Here is a 20,529-nt window from a genome sequence, read left to right as displayed (position 1 = left end):
AGTGTGATTTATATGTACATATATTAAGTGGGGATTATTTGCAGTTTAGCTATTATATATTGAAAAACTTTCAAAATGCTCTGAGCTAAGAGGCAGTTTTCAACGTCTTAGAAATCAGTTTGAGCCTAGCTAGGTTTAGCTTTTCAATAATAACACCAAGGGAACAAAGCAAATTTGATGATAAAAGTAAATTGGAAAGTTGTTTAAAATTGCATGCCCTATCTGAATCATGAAAGTTTAGTTTTGACTTTACTGTCCCTTTAAGGACTGCTATACTGTAATTAACCCAGAGAGTGCTATACTGTATATGCAGTCTTTCTAAAGAGTTGGTTTCTCCACCTCTCTTTATATCTTTATAAGGGGAATTACATTATATCAGGCTTTAGCTACAGCCGCTTGGGTAATGTCCGTTTTACCCGAGTAATCCCAACATCTCCAGTAGAACGGCTACCAAGACCTGGGCCTCTAAAGTATTCAGAAGCACTGCTGCACAACAAGGATTACTTAAAGTGACATTCTGATGCAAGCAGTAGATGCTTCCATTGGTTGGTGCATGTCAGTTTTTCTTTAGTGTTCCTTTATATATAGTTAATCCCAGAGAAAGGGTTAAGCATATAGCTAAATTTCTGCAGAATGTACAGCATTAAACACATAGAAAGGATTAGAAATGCAAAAATATGTGCTATAATGAGCTGGAGCATTTAATTTGTGCATGATAATGTGCCTTAAATTTGTCTTTGCTCTGGGATTGATTTTTTTAAAATCTGAAAATAAATTGATGTATGCCCAAGGAATGGTCGTTGTATAATACTAACTCTGTGCTTATCTCTTAGATTACAGGAAGAGATCCAGTTGAAGGAAGATGCAGAGAATAATTTGGCTGCTTTCAGAGGTGTAAGTAAAGTTTTCCTAATAAAACTTCTGATCAGTCTCTTCTGACTTAAGGGCTCATTTCCACTGAGGTGGTAAAACGTTTCCAAGCTTTACCACCTGAATGGAAACTAGCCCATAGTGTGAACACACCTGCTTTTTTGTTACTTTGTAGCACTTCTGGCCCATCCTTCTGCCACTTCTTTTTGCACCTTTCTTTCATTTGATAGACTTTCCTGTTGAATAATTTTCCTGTCTTTTTTCTTGGTCAGGATGTTGATGCTGCAACACTTGCTCGTATTGACCTGGAAAGGCGCATAGAGTCTCTGCAGGAGGAGATTGCTTTCCTTAAGAAGATTCATGAAGAGGTAAGTGTGGAAAAATATGAATCTTGTGAATTAGTTCATAAGTGGAACCCAACCAATGTGTTTCAATACTGCCTTTAGGTGACAATATATATAGGTTACTCTTCCAGATTCAGACATGGAGTGTTGCTAATCAGCTTTGGCACTTTCCAAATGACTAAACGCTACTAATAAAATCTATATCTATCCAGGAAATTCGCGATCTGCAGGCACAGTTACAAGAGCAACAAGTGCAGGTAGAAATTGATGTCTCCAAACCAGATTTAACAGCAGCACTGAGAGATATTCGCGCCCAATACGAGAACATAGCCGCCAAGAATGTCTCAGAGGCAGAAGAGTGGTACAAGTCCAAGGTATAGTGACACTCTACTATTAAACTTTATTGTGAACTGGAGTGCAACATGTTTACGGGATATAATAGCTACTGTATTTCACAGTCCAACATTTCTCTGAAATCCTTAAGCTTTGTTTGCTATGAAATCTATTGCTATCTTCTGTTTAGTAACCTTCCTTTAGTTTGAGTTTTAGATGTGTCAATTTTTTTTTTCATTCTTCAAATTGATGTATCTCGTTTTCCTCCTTCAGAATTCAATCTTTTGTTCTAAATTCTTTCTAAACTCTGTTTTACATTTGGATATTACAATTAAGGTTCATTGGCATTGCTGTTTTTTTTGTTTCTATATAGTTCTTGTGACCATATCATTTCTTCCTTGCCCTTTTTTGCTTCCTTTCTATTTATGAAGTTTGGTAAAGTCTAAGATGCTATTTCTAAAGCATTTCTTTCTCAATCCTGTAGGTATCTGACCTCAATCAGACTGCACAAAAGAACAATGATGCTCTGCGCCAGTCCAAGCAAGAATTAATGGAATATCGTCACCAAATCCAGTCCTACACTTGTGAGATTGATGCACTCAAAGGAACCGTAAGTAGCCAAGAGCATTGTCAGATTACATTATAATTAAACTGTAGGTACAGTTAAAAAATAGAAGCAATGCATTGAGGCCCATTTATCAAGCTCCGGATGGAGCTTAACGGCCCCTAGTTTCTGGCGAGTCTTCAGACTCACCAGAAACAGCAGTTATTCTTTAGACCGCTGCTCCATAACCCTGTCCACCTGCTCTGAGCAGGCGGACAGGAATCGCCGGAATTCAACCGAGTACAATCGGGTTGATTGACACCCCCTGCTGGCGTGAGTCTGCAGGGGGCGGCGTTGCACCAGCAGCTCACAAGAGCTGCTGGTGCAATGCTGAATACTGGGAGCGTATTGCTCTCCGCATTCAGCGATGTCTGTCGGACCTGATCCGCACTGTCGGATCAGGTCCGACAGACATTTGATAAATAGGCCTCATTGTCTCTTATTTGAATGTGTGGATTATGAGTTACAGTTTTGTGTTTTAATTTTTTTGGATTAAATTTATAAAATTCAAATGATAATGTTCTGATAATGTGTGAATCTGATTCTTTGTACAATTGAGTTCATAAAGCGTCAGCATTTTACTATTAATGTTTGCAAACAAAATGGGCTATTTTTGTCTCTCCTCTTGCAGAATGAATCACTTTTGCGCCAGATGAGGGATATGGAAGAAAGGTTTACAGGTGAAGCTGCAGGTTACCAAGACTCTATCACCCGGCTGGAAGAAGAGATCCGTAATTTGAAGGATGAGATGGCAAGACACCTCCGCGAGTATCAGGATCTCCTGAACGTCAAGATGGCATTGGATGTGGAGATTGCTACATACCGCAAACTGCTGGAGGGTGAAGAGAGCAGGTAATTGAGATACAGAGACCAGCTCTGCACCAAAGGCCATTTAAAGGTGAAAGGTGTGGAATTAAAAAAACAATCCTTGTGTAAAAATAAAATGCTCTATGTAAAAATAAAATGCTTTATTTCATTAGAGAATTTTATTTTTAAACAAATGCTTTTCTATTATTGTGCTTAAAGGAACAGTTTACTCAAAAATGTTATCCCCTTTAATTTGTTCTCAATGATCCACTTTACCTGCTGAAGTGTATTAAATTGTTTATAAGTATTTCCATTACCTTTATGTTGGCATTTGAAATAGTTTATTTAGCCTGTGGTATCCCCACCCAACCTGAAAGTTTTTAGCCTCAAGGTCAAGCTGTGTTAACACAGCCAGTAGAAGAAATTACACTCCGAGTGGGTTATAGAAGAGATGAGGTAATAAAATGTTAATTTTCTATTGTTCTCTCCAAGTATTGGTTAGACTTGTGTGCAGCAGAAAATTTCGTTTCAGTTTGTTTCGGACCGATTCAGATTTTTTCAAATTTCTTTTCGGATCGATTCGAATTCGGATACATTTAAATGTATTCGTTTCGGCTTCATTCGGATTCAAATAAATTCGGATGTATTAGTTTTGGATTTGATTAGTAAATTACAAAGTTCAGTATGTGTTATGATGATTCAGATGATTCCAAGTTACATACTGAATTATTTCACTGTTCTATCTCACTAAATTAAATTTTTATACTGAATTGTGATTAGTGCATGGCCATTCGAATGTAACAAATAAATCCGAACTAATTCGGATTTATTCGTTACAAATGCATTCCGATTAGTTTAGGTTCGTTGCTAGGGTAATTCGGAAATTCGAATCGATTCAAATCTCTGAATTTGGCGAATCCGTCTGAATTTCGATACGAAACGAAATGCACATGTTTAGTATTGGTGATTGATTGATGGGCAGATATAAGATAAAGAAGCAGGTATATGTACACAATGTGATAAAGTAATGAGATCTGATTATACCTACAAGCTCAACCCATTCCGCCAATTCATATATACAAATACAGGTGGCCCTCATTTTGCAACGGTTTAATTTACACCGTTTAAGAATAACAACCTTTTGTTCCAGTCATTTGACTGCTATTGAAAAGCATTGAGAAGCAGTGCATTTATTAAAATAGCCAGTAGGTGGAGCTGTCTGCTTCTGTTGCAGCAAAGCCAAGCAAGCTGAAATTAATCAGTTTAACCAGACCTGAGCTATTGAGCAGATTTCAAAGGAACAAGATCTTCCTGTCTATAAATCAGTCCAGACTGGAATGCATGGAAAGAACTGTTTGCAGAAAAAAGTCTGTGTTGTGTGATTATTTTATTAGGTTTATAATGCTGTTTAGCAAATGTTTTTATTCATTTAACTTAGTTTAATTATATATTTAGTGTTATGTGATTATTTTATTAGGTTTATAATGCTGTCTAGCATTTAGAGTCTTCATTTCGAAGCTTTAAAAATAATGTATTAGGTATTACTTATGACAATTTTGAGAGGGGACTGGAACCTATCTCCCTCACTTTCCATTTACTTACATTATAAACTGGGTTTCAATTTACAACGATTTCGATTTACAACCATTCCTTCTGGAACCTAACCCTGGCGTAAACTGAGGGCTACCTGTAATAAAAAACCTTAAAAAGCAAATCTCTTACATTTTATACTCTGCATCTGCATCTGTAATTGGAAACATATTAAGGGAAAAACAATAGTCAAGGTTGTGTTCCTGTGCCGCTTCCTTTTGTTTAACCTAGGAGATACCACGTAAAAAAGAGAGAATTGGATTAAAAAAATAAAACAGAGACTTTATTTATTTATTTTTACACTAGAATGATCTATTAATTCAACGTCACCCATAACAGTGATGGCAATTTCCTAGCACACATGGGCCACAGATTAATATTTTAGAAGCCTTATGGTCAGCATATAAATGTATGGCTATTAAGCAAACAAATAATATACAATTATATAATTATACATAGACCTAGGGATGGTTGCAGGGTACTTTCTTTCTGCTGTTCTTTCATCCAAAGGGCTCTTCTGAGCTGTTGTCACCACAAAGCACACATTTTTACTTACACTTTTTTCCTAGGGCCACAAAAACTATGTCAAGGGCCAAATGTAGCCCTCGGGCTAACAGTTGGTCATCGCTGCCCTAGAAGGCTGTATTTATTTATGTACATTAATATAAGAAACTTTAAAGTGATGTTAAACAGTAAATGCATGCTAGTCATTGATGTATTCAAAGCAAAGATTAGCCTTAGAATAATATGTAGATGCATTTTTTTAAATTTATATTTTTTATATATTAGTTGTTTAAATATTGAAAATATAAGTGTAAAGGATTAGTTTCTATAAAGTACTTTAGTTTCTATAAAGCAATGTATGCCACATTGTTTGAACTAGTTTTCTATTTGTGCAACTCTTAGATAATCCTATGTTTCACATAGACTTGTTTGGGCAGTCTCTTTTATTGCCTGTTTTATGTATTAAACTTATTGTCCTCAGAAAGAAGGATGGATAGGGGGAACTTAAAGGGACAGTTAACCTAAAAATTATGCTAAGTGATATATATAAAGTGTAAATCGATCATTATGTACAAATGTAGCCCAGTTTTGTGATCTTTATCACATGCAAGTAAAAGCACTTACTGTTCGTGCCGCTGCGGACAGACATTTGTTAAATAGGCCCCATAGTTAAAATCAGCTCTAGGACAACAGTGCACTTATGGGCTATAGCTAAACACATCAGGTGAGCTAATGATGTATGTGTGTATCCACCAACCACCAGCTAATTCCCAGTAATGCAGTGCTGCTGCTATCTAGATATGCTATTCAACAAAGGATACAAAGTAAATTTGATAAAAGTAAATTGGAAAGATTTTAATTGCATGCTCTGTCTGAAGCATGAACATTTAGCGTTGGCTTTCAAGTCCCAAAAAGGGACATTGAAATCAAAATGACACTATCATGATTTATGTTATCACCTTTACTTTGTTCTCTTGGTGTTCTTTGTTGAAGAGCATATCTAGATATGTTCAGGGGCATGGACATGTCTTAAACACTAAATGACAACAATGTATAACATTCTGCTGTATTTTATGGTCCTATAAATACCATTGCATTTATTACGAGTAACCATTTGGCACAGATCCCTGTTCTAATGTCTACTGTTTGTGTTTCAGGATTGTTCTTCCAATCCAGACCTATTCTGCACTTAGTTTTAGAGGTAAGTAATATCAGATGCCAAGACACATATTCATTAAACAACATTATTCCTATTAACATCAGTGCAATGACTTAGTATAAGCAACCCCTTCATGAATATCTAACACACCTAATGGGAGAGCAATATTTGTCATGAATTAACTTTATCTATAATTGAAATATTATTAATATGTTTATTACTTTAGTTTGGCTGTTGCCAGTTTATGGTTTGTGATTTTAAAGGGATATACAAAAAAAAAATATTTTGTGATTCAGACAGAGCATACAATAATAATAATAATAATAATAATAATAAGTTTACCATTTGCTTTCTCCATGATATTCTTTTTAGAAGAGATACCTAGGTAGGTGTCTGGCGATTACACGGCAGGAAATAGAGCTGTCATCTAGAGCTCTTGCAAAACCTGCCACATAGTGCTACAAATATGGGCAAGCTCTGAGCAAGATATCAAGAGAATGAAGAAAAATAGATATTAGAAGTAAATTTGAAAGTTTTTTTAGAATTGCATGATCTATCTGAATCATCAAAGAAAGAATTGGGTTTCATGTCCCTTTAATGACTTTGCTTTCCTTGTTTTGACTATACATTTTGTTCTCCTCACTTTTCAGAGACCAGTCCAGAACAGAGATCATCTGAGGTCCATACCAAGAAAACAGTCATGATTAAAACCATCGAGACCCGAGATGGAGAGGTGAGAGACACAAGACTCTAGAATCACGGGAATCTCTTTATCAATCAATGATTCTTTGTGCAATTGTAATGTCTCAGCATATTACATAGTCTTTTTGTGGTTGATTCTTTATTTTCACATTTCTCTTTGAGAGATTCTAATCTTTTGAACACTTTCTTTCTTAGTTTTCATATTTTCCGCTAATTACTACTAATTAATATTGTTGTTAAAGTCTTTCTGCTGCCTATTATCCTTTGATGGAATCCACAATCCTATAGACATCTGAGCAGGGCCTATTTTAATGTACCTCAAATGATGGACGTGCAGTCATAGGGGCATATTTATCAAGCCCCGTGTTTCCGACGATCCTGAAACAGAAGTTATAAAGCAGAGGACAGCTGCTCCATAACCTGTCTGTGTGCTCTGAGGCGGCAGACAGAAATCAACAGAAATCAACCTGATCAAATACAATTGGGTTGATTGACACCCCCTGCTAGCGGCCGATTGGCCGCGAATCTGCAGGGGGCGGTATTGCACCAGCAGTTCACAAGAACTGTTGGTGCAATGATAAATGCCGAGAGCATATACTGTCGGCTTTTATCGATGTGTAGCGGACATCGGATCATTTCCGCTCGCACCATCATAAATAAGCCCCATAATATACATGTCCTCAAACACATAGGATTCTATTCCAGCTCATTAGAAAAGCTTTCAAAGTGCTTAAATTTGATGATGTCCTGCCTATAGAAAGTAATGAAGTTCGCTGAACTACATTTCTCTGGGGAGAGTGAAGATAACATGAATCAGGGAGCACATTTTTAAAATGAAGTACTGCAGCTAATACATATCCGATTTACTCTGTTTTTAGTATCTTACAATTGCCTCTATTTTCATATGCATGTGTTTTCCAATTTGACACATTTCTGTTTGTGATCAAAAGTGCAGAAAATGCTTCTTTCTCCTCTCCACCCACCTCAGAAGTGGCAAGATCACATACCATGCTCTCGTGCAGGGAGACACATTGCACAAGAAAGCTCTTCTGCAATGCAGCATCACAAGTAGCAATTGCAATTTACAGGTTCTATACTTGCAAACCTGTCCACATGCAATCATGATACATTTTTTTCAATACAGTATATATGTTTGTTAAAGTAATACAATACACCCTGGGTGCTGCAGGTATACAGACGTGTCATATGTCTAGTGCACAGTAAAAGCTAGCTAAAACGGGAATAACTTTTACTACAAGGATTGTTTTGCTAATAAATGTTTATATGGTTAATTTAACCATTGCCTATGGGTAATTCCTATACTGCATACCCACATGCACCGTGTTGTCTAATAAAGCACTACAATGGCATGCAGTAATCTTAGCACTTTAAAACCTCCTGTGTGACAGCACATAGCCATTTCTCATTTATAGTTCCTTCAAGTTAAAGGGATACTAAATCCAATTTTTTTTTTCTTTCATGCTTCAGATAGAGCATGCAATTTTAAGCACCTTTCTAATTTACTCATATTAATTTTTTTCATTTTATTTGTATCTTTATTTGAAAAGCAGGAATGAAAGCTTGAGCGGCGGCCCATTTTAGGTTCAGCACTAGGGTATCGCTTGCTGATTGGTGGCTAAATGTAGCCACCAATCAGCAAGCACTATCCAGTGTTCTGAACCAAAGATGGGCCTGCTCCTAAGCTTTCATTCCTGCTTTTCCAAATAAAGATACCAAGAGAACAAAAATTTTTTGTAATATGAGTAAATTTGAAAGTTGCTTACAATTGCCTGCTTTATCTGAATCATAAAAGAAAAACATTGGGTTTAGTATCCCTTTAAGTCTTTAAAGTCATGCTGAAGACAACACATATATCAGACACTATAATGGCAAAAAAACTCTCACATGGAAAGAGTGTAACCAGTTTTTGTAGTCAGAATTAGTAACATTTCGGAGTCAAATGGCAAAATACAAAGCTACTTGTAGGATTCTTAGTAATAACAGAGAGCTGGCAAATGAGTACATTGAAAAGGCATTTCTCTTGATCAGATAGCACCATGTAAAAAGCTATGGTACAAAAGCTGTCAGGAATTCCTGCAGCCTTGAAGTAGTCTGTGCCCAATACATTGTGAGCCCAGTAGTGTGGAAAGATATAATAAATAAATTTGCTAGTGGCAGACAGGCTGTCACTTGTCATATGGATACAGACCTAAATATCTTACTTATTTTTCTTCTTTATTGAATGCCTTGGTGTTGTACCCTAAGGTAAAGGATGTTCTATGAAAGGGCTTTTTATTCTCTCTGCTTATGAACTTGGCTGTAAAACCATATGTCTCAGGGTTGCATGCAGGCAATTTTATGCAGAAGAATTTTTTTTTGCTGTTCATGGTAGAAAGGAAACATTTTCTTTGCAGTAACACAAGCGCAGTTAATCCATTAATATGCTGTCTTTCTATAAAATGAGTTTGCAAGTTTGTTCTGAATCATCTACTCCCTAATGGAGACTAAGGGGCCGATTTACCAAGGGCTAAATGGTCCCTGATGCCCCTGTTTCCGCACGAGCCTTCACCGGAAATAGCAGTTATGAAGCAGCGGTCTTGAGGCTGCAGACATCAATCCACCCGATCCTATACGATCGGGTTGATTAACACCCCCTGCTAGCGGCAGAACTGCTTGTGCAATGTTAAATGCCGACAGCATATGCTGTCGGCATTCAGCAATGTCTGTCGGACATGATCCGCTGAGCAGACCATGTCTGACAGACATTTGATAAATCGCCCCCTAATAGTCAATAATGCTCTTTTTAAATATGCACCATGTTTTTTTATCACAAATTTTTCTTATATCTTAAAACTACATATGAAAACATTATTACTATGCACATCCACAGTTAAACATTGTTTTGTTATTATCTAGTACCAACTACATCTCCGGCTCAAAATCATGCCCCCCAGATATTTATTTACTATTTTTTTTAATTAAAAGTGTTTTCCCTTAAACTGTGTATGTGTGTGTGTGTGTATATATATATATATATATATATATATATATATATATATATATATATATATACATATACATATATATATGGAGTGCAGAATTATTAGGCAAGTTGTATTTTTGAGGATTAATTTTATTATTGAACAACAACCATGTTCTCAATGAACCCAAAAATCTCATTAATATCAAAGCTGAATAGTTTTGGAAGTAGTTTTTAGTTTGTTTTTAGTTATAGCTATTTTAGGGGGATATCTGTGTGTGCAGGTGACTATTACTGTGCATAATTATTAGGCAACTTAACAAAAAACAAATATATACCCATTTCAATTATTTATTTTTACCAGTGAAACCAATATAACATCTCAACATTCACAAATATACATTTCTGACATTCAAAAACAAAACAAAAACAAATCAGTGACCAATATAGCCACCTTTCTTTGCAAGGACACTCAAAAGCCTGCCATCCATGGATTCTGTCAGTGTTTTGATCTGTTCACCATCAACATTGCGTGCAGCAGCAACCACAGCCTCCCAGACACTGTTCAGAGAGGTGTACTGTTTTCCCTCCTTGTAAATCTCACATTTGATGATGGACCACAGGTTCTCAATGGGGTTCAGATCAGGTGAACAAGGAGGCCATGTCATTAGATTTTCTTCTTTTATACCCTTTCTTGCCAGCCACGCTGTGGAGTACTTGGACGCGTGTGATGGAGCATTGTCCTGCATGAAAATCATGTTTTTCTTGAAGGATGCAGACTTCTTCCTGTACCACTGCTTGAAGAAGGTGTCTTCCAGAAACTGGCAGTAGGACTGGGAGTTGAGCTTGACTCCATCCTCAACCCGAAAAGGCCCCACAAGCTCATCTTTGATGATACCAGCCCAAACCAGTACTCCACCGCCACCTTGCTGGCGTCTGAGTCGGACTGGAGCTCTCTGCCCTTTACCAATCCAGCCACGGGCCCATCCATCTGGCCCATCAAGACTCACTCTCATTTCATCAGTCCATAAAACCTTAGAAAAATCAGTCTTGAGATATTTCTTGGCCCAGTCTTGACGTTTCAGCTTGTGTGTCTTGTTCAGTGGTGGTCATCTTTCAGCCTTTCTTACCTTGGCCATGTCTCTGAGTATTGCACACCTTGTGCTTTTGGGCACTCCAGTGATGTTGCAGCTCTGAAATATGGCCAAACTGGTGGCAAGTGGCATCTTGGCAGCTGTACGCTTGACTTTTCTCAGTTCATGGGCAGTTATTTTGCGCCTTGGTTTTTCCACACGCTTCTTGCGACCCTGTTGATTATTTTGAATGAAACGCTTGATTGTTCGATGATCACGCTTCAGAAGCTTTGCAATTTTAAGAGTGCTGCATCCCTCTGCAAGATATCTCACTATTTTTTACTTTTCTGAGCCTGTCAAGTCCTTCTTTTGACCCATTTTGCCAAAGGAAAGGAAGTTGCCTAATAATTATGCACACCTGATATAGGGTGTTGATGTCATTAGACCACACCCCTTCTCATTACAGAGATGCACATCACCTAATATGCTTAATTGGTAGTAGGCTTTCGAGCCTATACAGCTTGGAGTAAGACAACATGCATAAAGAGGATGATGTGGTCAAAATACTCATTTGCCTAATAATTCTGCACTCCCTGTATATATATATATATCTCATGTATATGTGTGTGTGTGTGTGTATGTATGTATATGTATATGTATATATATATATATGTTTTTTGTTGTACATTAAAAAAAAAAAAAAAAAAGCAACTATTGATGTAAAGCACCATGAATGTTAATAAAAGAGGAAATCCTTCTTTTTGTAATTTACCCAATTCCCATAGGAATATATTACCCTTCCTGTTTTGTAACTTTCATTTATAGTACTTGCCAAGTCATTCACCAGTGGTTCAATTAGATTTTCTTATAATGCTTTTTATAGCATTTGCTGAACTCTGCAGCCTTTATCACTAGGCTCCTAACACATACACAGATGAACCAAGCAAATAGTCACTGGGAGGGATTAGTGCAGCTGTTGTAAACAGGTTTCTAAAACTGAAATACAGACAGCTGTCTTTCCATGAGTAAATGAAAGATATATGTTTGTACTATGCATCAGTAGTACGTTCTGTTTAGATAGACAGACAGATGGATGGACAGACAGACATGTGAATACACACAGTATATTAGCGCTGTGGAATCTGTTGGCGCTCTACAAATAACAGATAATAATAATAATATATACTGCTGATGGGGGCATGGCTAAGCCTGCATATTTATTTAGCAAAACAAAAATATACAAAATGTTATAATTGTGTTAGCACATGTTGTTCTTATAATTAAAGGGATAACCAAAAAATAATACTTTGAGTGTGTCCATTTAAGGGACACCAATTTTTTTTTCTCTCTATCTATATCTATCTAATTGTGTCATCTGGCTGTCGGTATTTATAGAGAAAAGTTAACAAGATTTGTTCTGTTGCCACAGGTTGTAAGTGAGGCTTCCCAGCAGCATCACGAGGTTCTGTGAGTTGGAGTGAGAGGATCATGAAGATGTACACGACAGGAATGTAAAACTACTACACTACACAGCCTGAGTATAACCCTGCTGGACAAAGGCCATCTCATGCTGTACCTTCACTATACACTTCCTGCACCTACCACTCCCCTGAGCGTCCGCTCTTATAAAGGACTCCTGAAGAAAAGGATACATGTGAACTCCTCACTCTTTAGAGCTCCTCTAATATAAAACAAACCCTTGGTGATATCTCACCAATGAAAGTGCAAAAGAACAACCAATAAAGTCACAGACACCTTCACAACCATTTGCATTGACCATTAATTTTACAGTTGACAATCTACAGTACAGTAACAAAAGAGATAGACTAGAAGCAGTTGTAATATATCAAGCCCAGGTATTTCTAAAACTAATCATGCTCGTTTTTTTTTTTTTAAAATACAATCAGGACACTTTTATTCAACAGCCAGTACTCCCCACATACTGTATCCCGCAATCCTAAAAGTAATACTTCCCTGATAAAGAATCCATAAACCATTATATATTAAACCTGCAAATTCAGCAGCATTTCCCCATACATGTAAATGTCACTTCTTATCTTATCATCCTTTTAATGCACACACACCCACACCTGCCATCTTATAAAGCATTACTAAGGTTTACTATAATCTGAGCTTTTCAAAACCTCCTACCACAAATAATGTGCTACATGACAACACACAGCCATTTCTAATATATAATTACTTAAAGTTAGGTCACCTTATCATGACAGACAACTAATTATTTTACTAGTTAATATCATGGTAAAACGATCTCAGAAGATTGCCACCAAATGTGGTAGCCAGAATTAGCTACATTTAGAGGTCCACTGGCATACCAATAAAATACAGTGGTGTAGGCTGTGATACCTTTCAGTGGACGATTAATTATGTTCAGGAGTTATCATGAATAAGCTATGAGAGAAATTCCTGCAGCCTTGAAGGATTCTGAATTCTATAGTTTGAAAATGAAGTATGCATTTGCTAAAGGTAGTATGAGATGGACTGTAGCATAAGAACTGCTACTTACTTTTATTGCCCTCCTTTATTGAAGGCCTTGTATTGTACTATAAGATAACAGGTGCTCCATGTAAGGACCATTTATGCTCTGAGCTCAGGGAATTGGCGGTCAAACCATACTTTTGGGGTTTACAGCCAAAATTATATACAGAGGAAAATCCTGTTACTATAAAAATCTTTTATGCCAAGCTGCATACTATGTGATAGAAATGATAACAATTCAGTATTAACAAACAGGCTTCATAAACTGTATGTGTTATGGGAGTAGGTAAGGTCTGTATGGAATGTAAGTGTGAATAGCATATTGATTACTACAATTTGCAAATGTATTTATCATATTTTAGCTATATCAACAGCTATTAAAGGCAGCATTAAACTTTGTTCATTGGATTAATCAGGGCACTAGCTTTGCTTTCTGAATAACAATAAGAACAGGTGAGGCAGTCTGCTGAATTAGTTATGGGTAAAGCATGTGAATAAATACACTGAAAGGAAAGAATAGGAGGAAGAACATTAGGGTCACCATTCAGCTTATTGAATATGTATTGGATTGGATGTTGAATGTGATCTAAAATAATAATATAGGATAGGATATATATATAACATTTTTTCCAGAATCCTTTGGAAGGAAAGCGGATCCAACTTTTTATAGCGGTTGTCATTCATGGCAACAAAACACACACACATGCACACACTCACACACGTGCGCACACACACACACTCGCACACACTCCCACACACTCACACGCACACACTCACACACTCACATGCACACACTCACACACACACTCCCACACTCCCACACACAAGCACACACTTCCACACGCACACACACGCACACACACATGCACACACTCACACACATGCACACGCACACTCACACACACACACACTCACACACACGCACACACTCACACACACACACGCATACACTCACACACACATGCACACACTCACACACACATTTCAGTGTAATTATTACAAGCAACAAACTGGACTTTATTTTTTTTTCCACACACAAATCTATTCATTGCTCATGGGGATTTTTTTTTTTTTTAAATAAAACTAAGTTGTTTGTGTAGATTGTGTAGTATATTCCACAGAACAGTAAATATAATGGAGGTTAATAAATGTGCTAAGAAGAAAGATTTGCATTGTTTTCTTTTAGTATTGAATATCAGAAGCTGGTGGTAAAATTAAATTGTAAAGTAAATATTTATCTCACAAGTGGTCCATCAATATTTTCAATAGAAAATCGTGAGTATCTCCTAACTCTAAGAAAATACCTCAAATCTGATGGAGAAGTTCATAATCAAGAAATTACAATTACAAAGTCCTATATAACCATAAAAAATATAAAAGCCTCCTTTGAAGAAGTACAAGGTTTTATATCTGTAAAACACAGAGATATAGTTTTATATAGTAAATATATTAGTAGCCAAAACTCATACTGACAAAGTGAAAAGGCAGTAGGTGAAATAATATAATCCAGATTTGCTTCTCTACTAGGTTGACCACAGCTAGAAACTATTCAGTGACATCAACTTTGCAATATACTTTCATTATTTATTTTACCCCCTTTTCCTGTAATTTAACTCTGACAATTAAGAAGCTTCCAATTCTGAGTGTTGGAAGTACAAACCTTACTTATCTACAATAATTATCGATAATTAGCAAGGGGGGAACAGATAAGGAACTGCTAACAATTGATAGTTTTACTACCAAAATGGCAGTGGCAAGCCTTCTCTACTCCAGTAACAAGTTTGAATTTGCTCCTCCAAATAAAGGATTTGCTGGGAGGAGTTTGGCTATTGAAAAACAAGTGCAGCAAACAAAGTGTTAATGCCTTAAAACCATTCACTCTTACCTAGTATGCTATTTATTGCAAGACTGCATACAAATCTTGTATTTATAAGGTGTATTATGTCCCTTTTACATAAACAGGGCAGTCAGATACATCACACTACTAATAGCTTCTACCAATAACAAAATACATCGGTAGATTCCAGTCTTTCCTCTTTCAAATCTTGATGACAAGGCTTTGGCCAATATGTGAAGTGTGTTTTCAAATTATTACAATCCAAAACGGATTCAGCTGCTAAAAGCCCACAGCTGTGAGCAAGTTTTCACATTTAAAAAGTTGCCGAAATGCGTTTTCATTGTTAACTACTTGTTATCAGGATTGAAACTGGGGATCCAACCAAAATTGAAATATAAAATGGCAGTTTCACACCTCTTAAAGAGATAGTCTAGATCCATAAATTTGATTACTTATTGTTAAATACCAGAGAAGCATCCTGCAATTGGTCTCACATCTATAAGATTGTAAGTCTATAATAAATATTCATCAATTGTTAGGAGCCAAATATGATTGCCAAGCTCCGCTTGTCTATTGCATGTATATTTTGGTATGTTAAGTTTCTCCAATCATGATCAACTCTTAAATATGGTTTTCTACTTGCGCATGCTTATTTGTGCAGGTGAAATTTGAAATAACTAACTGAAATATATGAAACGTGCTAAATTGTCATACAAGAAAACAGCTAACTGGACAAGAAGAAAGCTGTGGGCGGAGCTTAGCTGCCATTTTCGTCTGCTAAGAAACAATGATTATTTAAAAGTTTAATGTACTTCTTACAAGCTTATAGATATGGAACCCATTGCAAGATGCTTGTCTTGTATCTAATAAGTAATAAAGTATTGGGTCTAGACTGTCCTTTCAAGGTAACATTACAGTTGTTTAGAATTAACCCTTTTGTACAATATGTATGGGAAATCATTATTTACAAGTGTGTGATTAACCTATTGTAATCCAAATCTATCCTAATATCTGGTAAACAATATGAATGTCATTTGTATATAGGCATGATGGAGATACTGAATGATTATATTCACACTTTTAATGTTTTAAAAGTATTTTTTTTTTCTCATTATTTCCAATTATTGATCGAAAAAGCAGCATTTTCCTGTTTGGCGAGCTATACATGTGCAAAATGGGATTATTTCTTTTAAAATATTTTTATTGAGGTTTAAAGTAGACAAAGCAAGCAGGATACATTAAAAAAGGTTCTGAAAAGATACACAAGGATATACACACAGTGATAAATAATCACTGCTCAAGATCAGTCAACAGGAGGTAAATAAATTACCCAGGCATCTCAAGGCCACTACAATATAACAATATAACACAATAACCCAGATATCAAGCAAACTACATGTTGTGTTTAATCTTGTAAATAGATACCCTTATTGAAATATAATAATATAATATAATACATGTAATATAACAAAAAAGAAAACCTAATTGTTTCTATTAAAGCTTATAGTTAAGTATTTCCCCTAAGGATAAATAAGGGCTGCTCATAGGTCCCTGGAAAAATATTGGTCTAAAAGGGGAACTGCAGGGGGAATGAGAACAAAAAGGTCCTCTATTGGACCCGAATATAAAATTGTACTTATTATACTAGCCATATAGCTTGCAAATAATATGACGTATTACTACGTATGTGATATCTCTCTAGATATAAATGCCTCTATATTCTCTTTAAGATAGAGAGGAAGCCATCTTCAATAGGATGGATAATATATCTTTTGAGTTTAACCCCTTAAGGACCGGGCATTTCTGACTAAGACTTCCCCAAAAGATCAGAGCATTTTTGCCATCACTACATTTAAACTGAAACAGAGCCTTGTTTTTTTTTTTATTTACCTATAAAAACTATATATATATATTTTTTTAGTAGACAACCCAAAGTATTGATCTAAGCCCATTTTGATATATTTCATGCCACCATTTCACTGCCAAAAGCGATCAAATAAAAAAAGATCTTTAATTGTATCACAAACTTTAGGTTCCTCACTGAAATTATTTATATACCACTTGTGCAATCATGTCTGGGAACCCCTTTTTCAGAATTAGCAGACATATATTCCTTTTACCATTGCTTTTTGGCAATTAGGAGGCCGCTAATTGCAGCTGGTTGCCACACTTCTATTATTCCCGGCAGTGAAGGGGTTAATCAGGTATCTTAAAAGGTTAGTTTTAGCTTTAGTGTAGAGATTAGCCTCCCACCTGTCACTTCCCACCCCCTGATTCCTACCTGACCCTCTCAAACAGCTCTCTTCCCTCCCCCACCCCCCACTGGTCACCCCCATCTTAAGTACTGGCAGTCTGCCAATAAAAAAAATGTAAGTTCCCTGCTGCTCTCCGGACATATTTTCTGTAGTGTAGTAGTGGTACAACCCGCTCCTGCCCCCTCCCGCCCCCCTGCAGCGATGAGCCGTCCACCCGCCTCCCTCCTATCCCTCCCACACCACCAACAATCGGCACCACCGCTGCCCGATGCAGAGAGGGCCACAGAGTGGCCCTCTCTGCATCAGTAACTCTGCAACTCTATTTCTGCAGTGCCCTCGTGGGGCATGCAGAAATAGCGCAATCTCGCTACTTTTAGCGAGATCGCGGCAAAGAGAAGGGCTTACAGGGTATGGTGCTGGTCGTTAAGGGGTTAACTGAAGTAGTATAAAACTAAGAACCACCATCTCAAGGAAATGAGTATTGACATTACATGATAGATACTGCTAATCTCCCATTGGTCACTAAAATGCTAGAGACAGTTCATAGAAGCTAGGATCACATATAGTAAATAAGAGATTGCTTATATGAGGTAATAAGCAATAGATTGCTTATTACCTCATATAGGTCATACCATATTCCAAACAAGGACCTATATTTAATAATAAATAAAGAAATTCAACAAGTAAGAGCAGTCTCATTAGTCAGGTATAGTACAGAAATAGCATATCCTCTAGTAGAGTATGAAATCTTCAGATGCAAACTAAGAAACTCAAGGTGCTTGGAACAACCTCTATAGCTATCTATATCTAATGTGACCTAAAATTAAACATATGTGGATAATATATTAAAACAGATGACAGAATGAAATGTTAAAGCACCTTAACAAAACACAGGAAGATTGCACTTCAAGCAATAACAGGACTATTAACGCAGCCAGAATATATGTGCTATGGTATAGTATAAACCAGGTGTGTCACACTCATTTGAGTCGTGGACTATTTTCCATACAAGTGCAACTCACGTGTGCCACACACAACCTACATTGCTAAACAAAGTAGTGTCGTTTGCTTTAACTGTATATAACTGTATACATTTCAAAATATTGTGTTCTGTAATTCCTAAGTAACTTTCTCTGGCTTAATGAAACACGCTCTAATGCTTTTAAGAATGTGAGACACACGCTCAACCTGGTTGCTCTCCCACAAAGTCCGTGCTTTTTTTTCTCTAGCAGCCCTGTTCCAAGCGCTCTCATAGTTTAGCATACGCATGTGCATAGTGTAACATTTCCTCTGCATTATAAATAGTGGGTCACAATGCTGTCAGCATAGTGACCCACTGTTTATATAGTGATAGACATATACCTGTTGTGTACATAATATAAAATAAATACATATAAACTATATAGTTATCAAATATAAAGTATGAGATTTAAGTAAAATGGAAAATTATGGAGAAATTAATGGGTAAAAATGATGAGGCCTATTTAACAAATGTCTGTCGGACCTGATCCGACAGTGCGGATCAGGTCTGACAGACATCGCTGAATGCGGAGAGCAATACGCTCTCCGTATTCAGCATTGCACCAGCAGCTCACAAGAGTTGTGGTGCAATGCTGCCCCCTGCAGACTCGCGGCCAATGGGCCGCCAGCAGGGAGGTGTCAGTCAACCCGATCGTACTCGATCGGGTTGAATTGTGGCGTTTCCTGTCCGCCTCATCAGAGCAGGCGGACAGGGTTATGGAGCAGCGGTCTTTAGACCGCTGCTTCATAACTGCTGTTTCTGGCGAGTCTGAAGACTTGCCAGAAACACGGCCCTCAAGCTCCATACAGAGCTTGATAAATGGGCCTCGATGTGTGAAATCAGTGCACTTGCTCTTTAAGTAATAAACATAATTATTATTTTTAATATTATTTTTCATGGAGGCATTGTGGGCCGCCTAAAATTAGGTGGTGGGCCGCCAGTTGGACAATCCTGGTATAAACTGTAAATTAGCAGTTCAATTCACAAAGATAGCACAAAGACAAATTATCCCCATGGAGTGTGGGGGTTCACACCATAATAAATAAATCAGAGAATATCGGGAGTTATTGCTGAACTATAGATGTCACTCTTCTAGTTATAATGGAACAGATGGAATAATACTGACATACATAGGCTAATTACCAAAACAGGACCACTTTGAGAGGCCCATTTATCAAGCTGCGAATGGAGCTTGAGGGCCCGCCCGTGTTTCTGGTCTCTTTTGTCAGAAACGCAAGTTATGGACTGCTGCTCCATAACCTGTCCGCCTGCTCTGATGAGGCGGACAGAGATAGCTATAATTCAACCTGATCGAGTATGATCGGGTTGATTGACACCTCCTGCTGGCGGCCGATTGGCTACGAGTTTGCATGGGGCGGCGTTGAACCAGCAGCTCACAAGAGCTGCTGGTGCAATGCTGAATACGGAGAGCGTATTGCTCTCCGTATTCAGCGATGTCTGTCGGACCTAATCCGCACTGTCAGATCAGGTCCGACAGACCTTTGATAAATAGGCCTCTGAGAGTTGAGATTTAATTCCTAAATTACATACAGTGCATAAAACTACTAGCTTCAGACAATATAGTCCTCATAAACAGTTCTATGCTAGTGTACATAAAGAGGTGTATATAAAGCTCATCCCAAGATTTTACAGCAATATATTGTAACTCAGATTGATATGGGTCATTTTGAATAAACAGTCATAAAGATACTTGGTGTGATGAGAGTGGGAAGTGACGTCACCAGATTGGGGGCGGGGCTTAGGTCCGTTTGTCCGTGTCCCAGTTAGTTGGTGAGATCAATGCTACCAGATGTATGTTTCCATGCTCTACAATAAAATAGAGTTGTACCATCTTTGCTGTGTCCTGCATGTGTCCTGCATCTCATGACATGGTGTCAGAAGTTCTTGCCTGCGCTTCTGTTTCCTGATCAATGACAATGTCAAAGTTTAC

General features: G+C 37.2%; 1 protein-coding gene across 1 annotated transcript in view; it reads left to right on the top strand.

The window, feature by feature from the left end:
- The window catches only part of DES (desmin), a 37,483-nt gene extending 22,854 nt beyond the window's left edge, over positions 1-14,629 (top strand). The window contains exons 2-9 of the mRNA XM_053698171.1: positions 834-894; positions 1,143-1,238; positions 1,427-1,588; positions 2,032-2,157; positions 2,783-3,003; positions 6,210-6,253; positions 6,862-6,944; positions 12,396-14,629. Coding sequence (XP_053554146.1) covers positions 834-894; positions 1,143-1,238; positions 1,427-1,588; positions 2,032-2,157; positions 2,783-3,003; positions 6,210-6,253; positions 6,862-6,944; positions 12,396-12,437 — 835 coding nt within the window. The 3' untranslated portion in view covers positions 12,438-14,629. The remainder of the gene's footprint in view (positions 1-833; positions 895-1,142; positions 1,239-1,426; positions 1,589-2,031; positions 2,158-2,782; positions 3,004-6,209; positions 6,254-6,861; positions 6,945-12,395) is intronic.
- Positions 14,630-20,529: the final 5,900 nt, after the last annotated feature.

Source organism: Bombina bombina, chromosome 1 (assembly GCF_027579735.1).
Source record: "Bombina bombina isolate aBomBom1 chromosome 1, aBomBom1.pri, whole genome shotgun sequence".
NCBI classification, from domain to species: Eukaryota; Metazoa; Chordata; class Amphibia; order Anura; family Bombinatoridae; genus Bombina; species Bombina bombina.
This window is presented reverse-complemented; position numbering and strand designations above follow the sequence as displayed.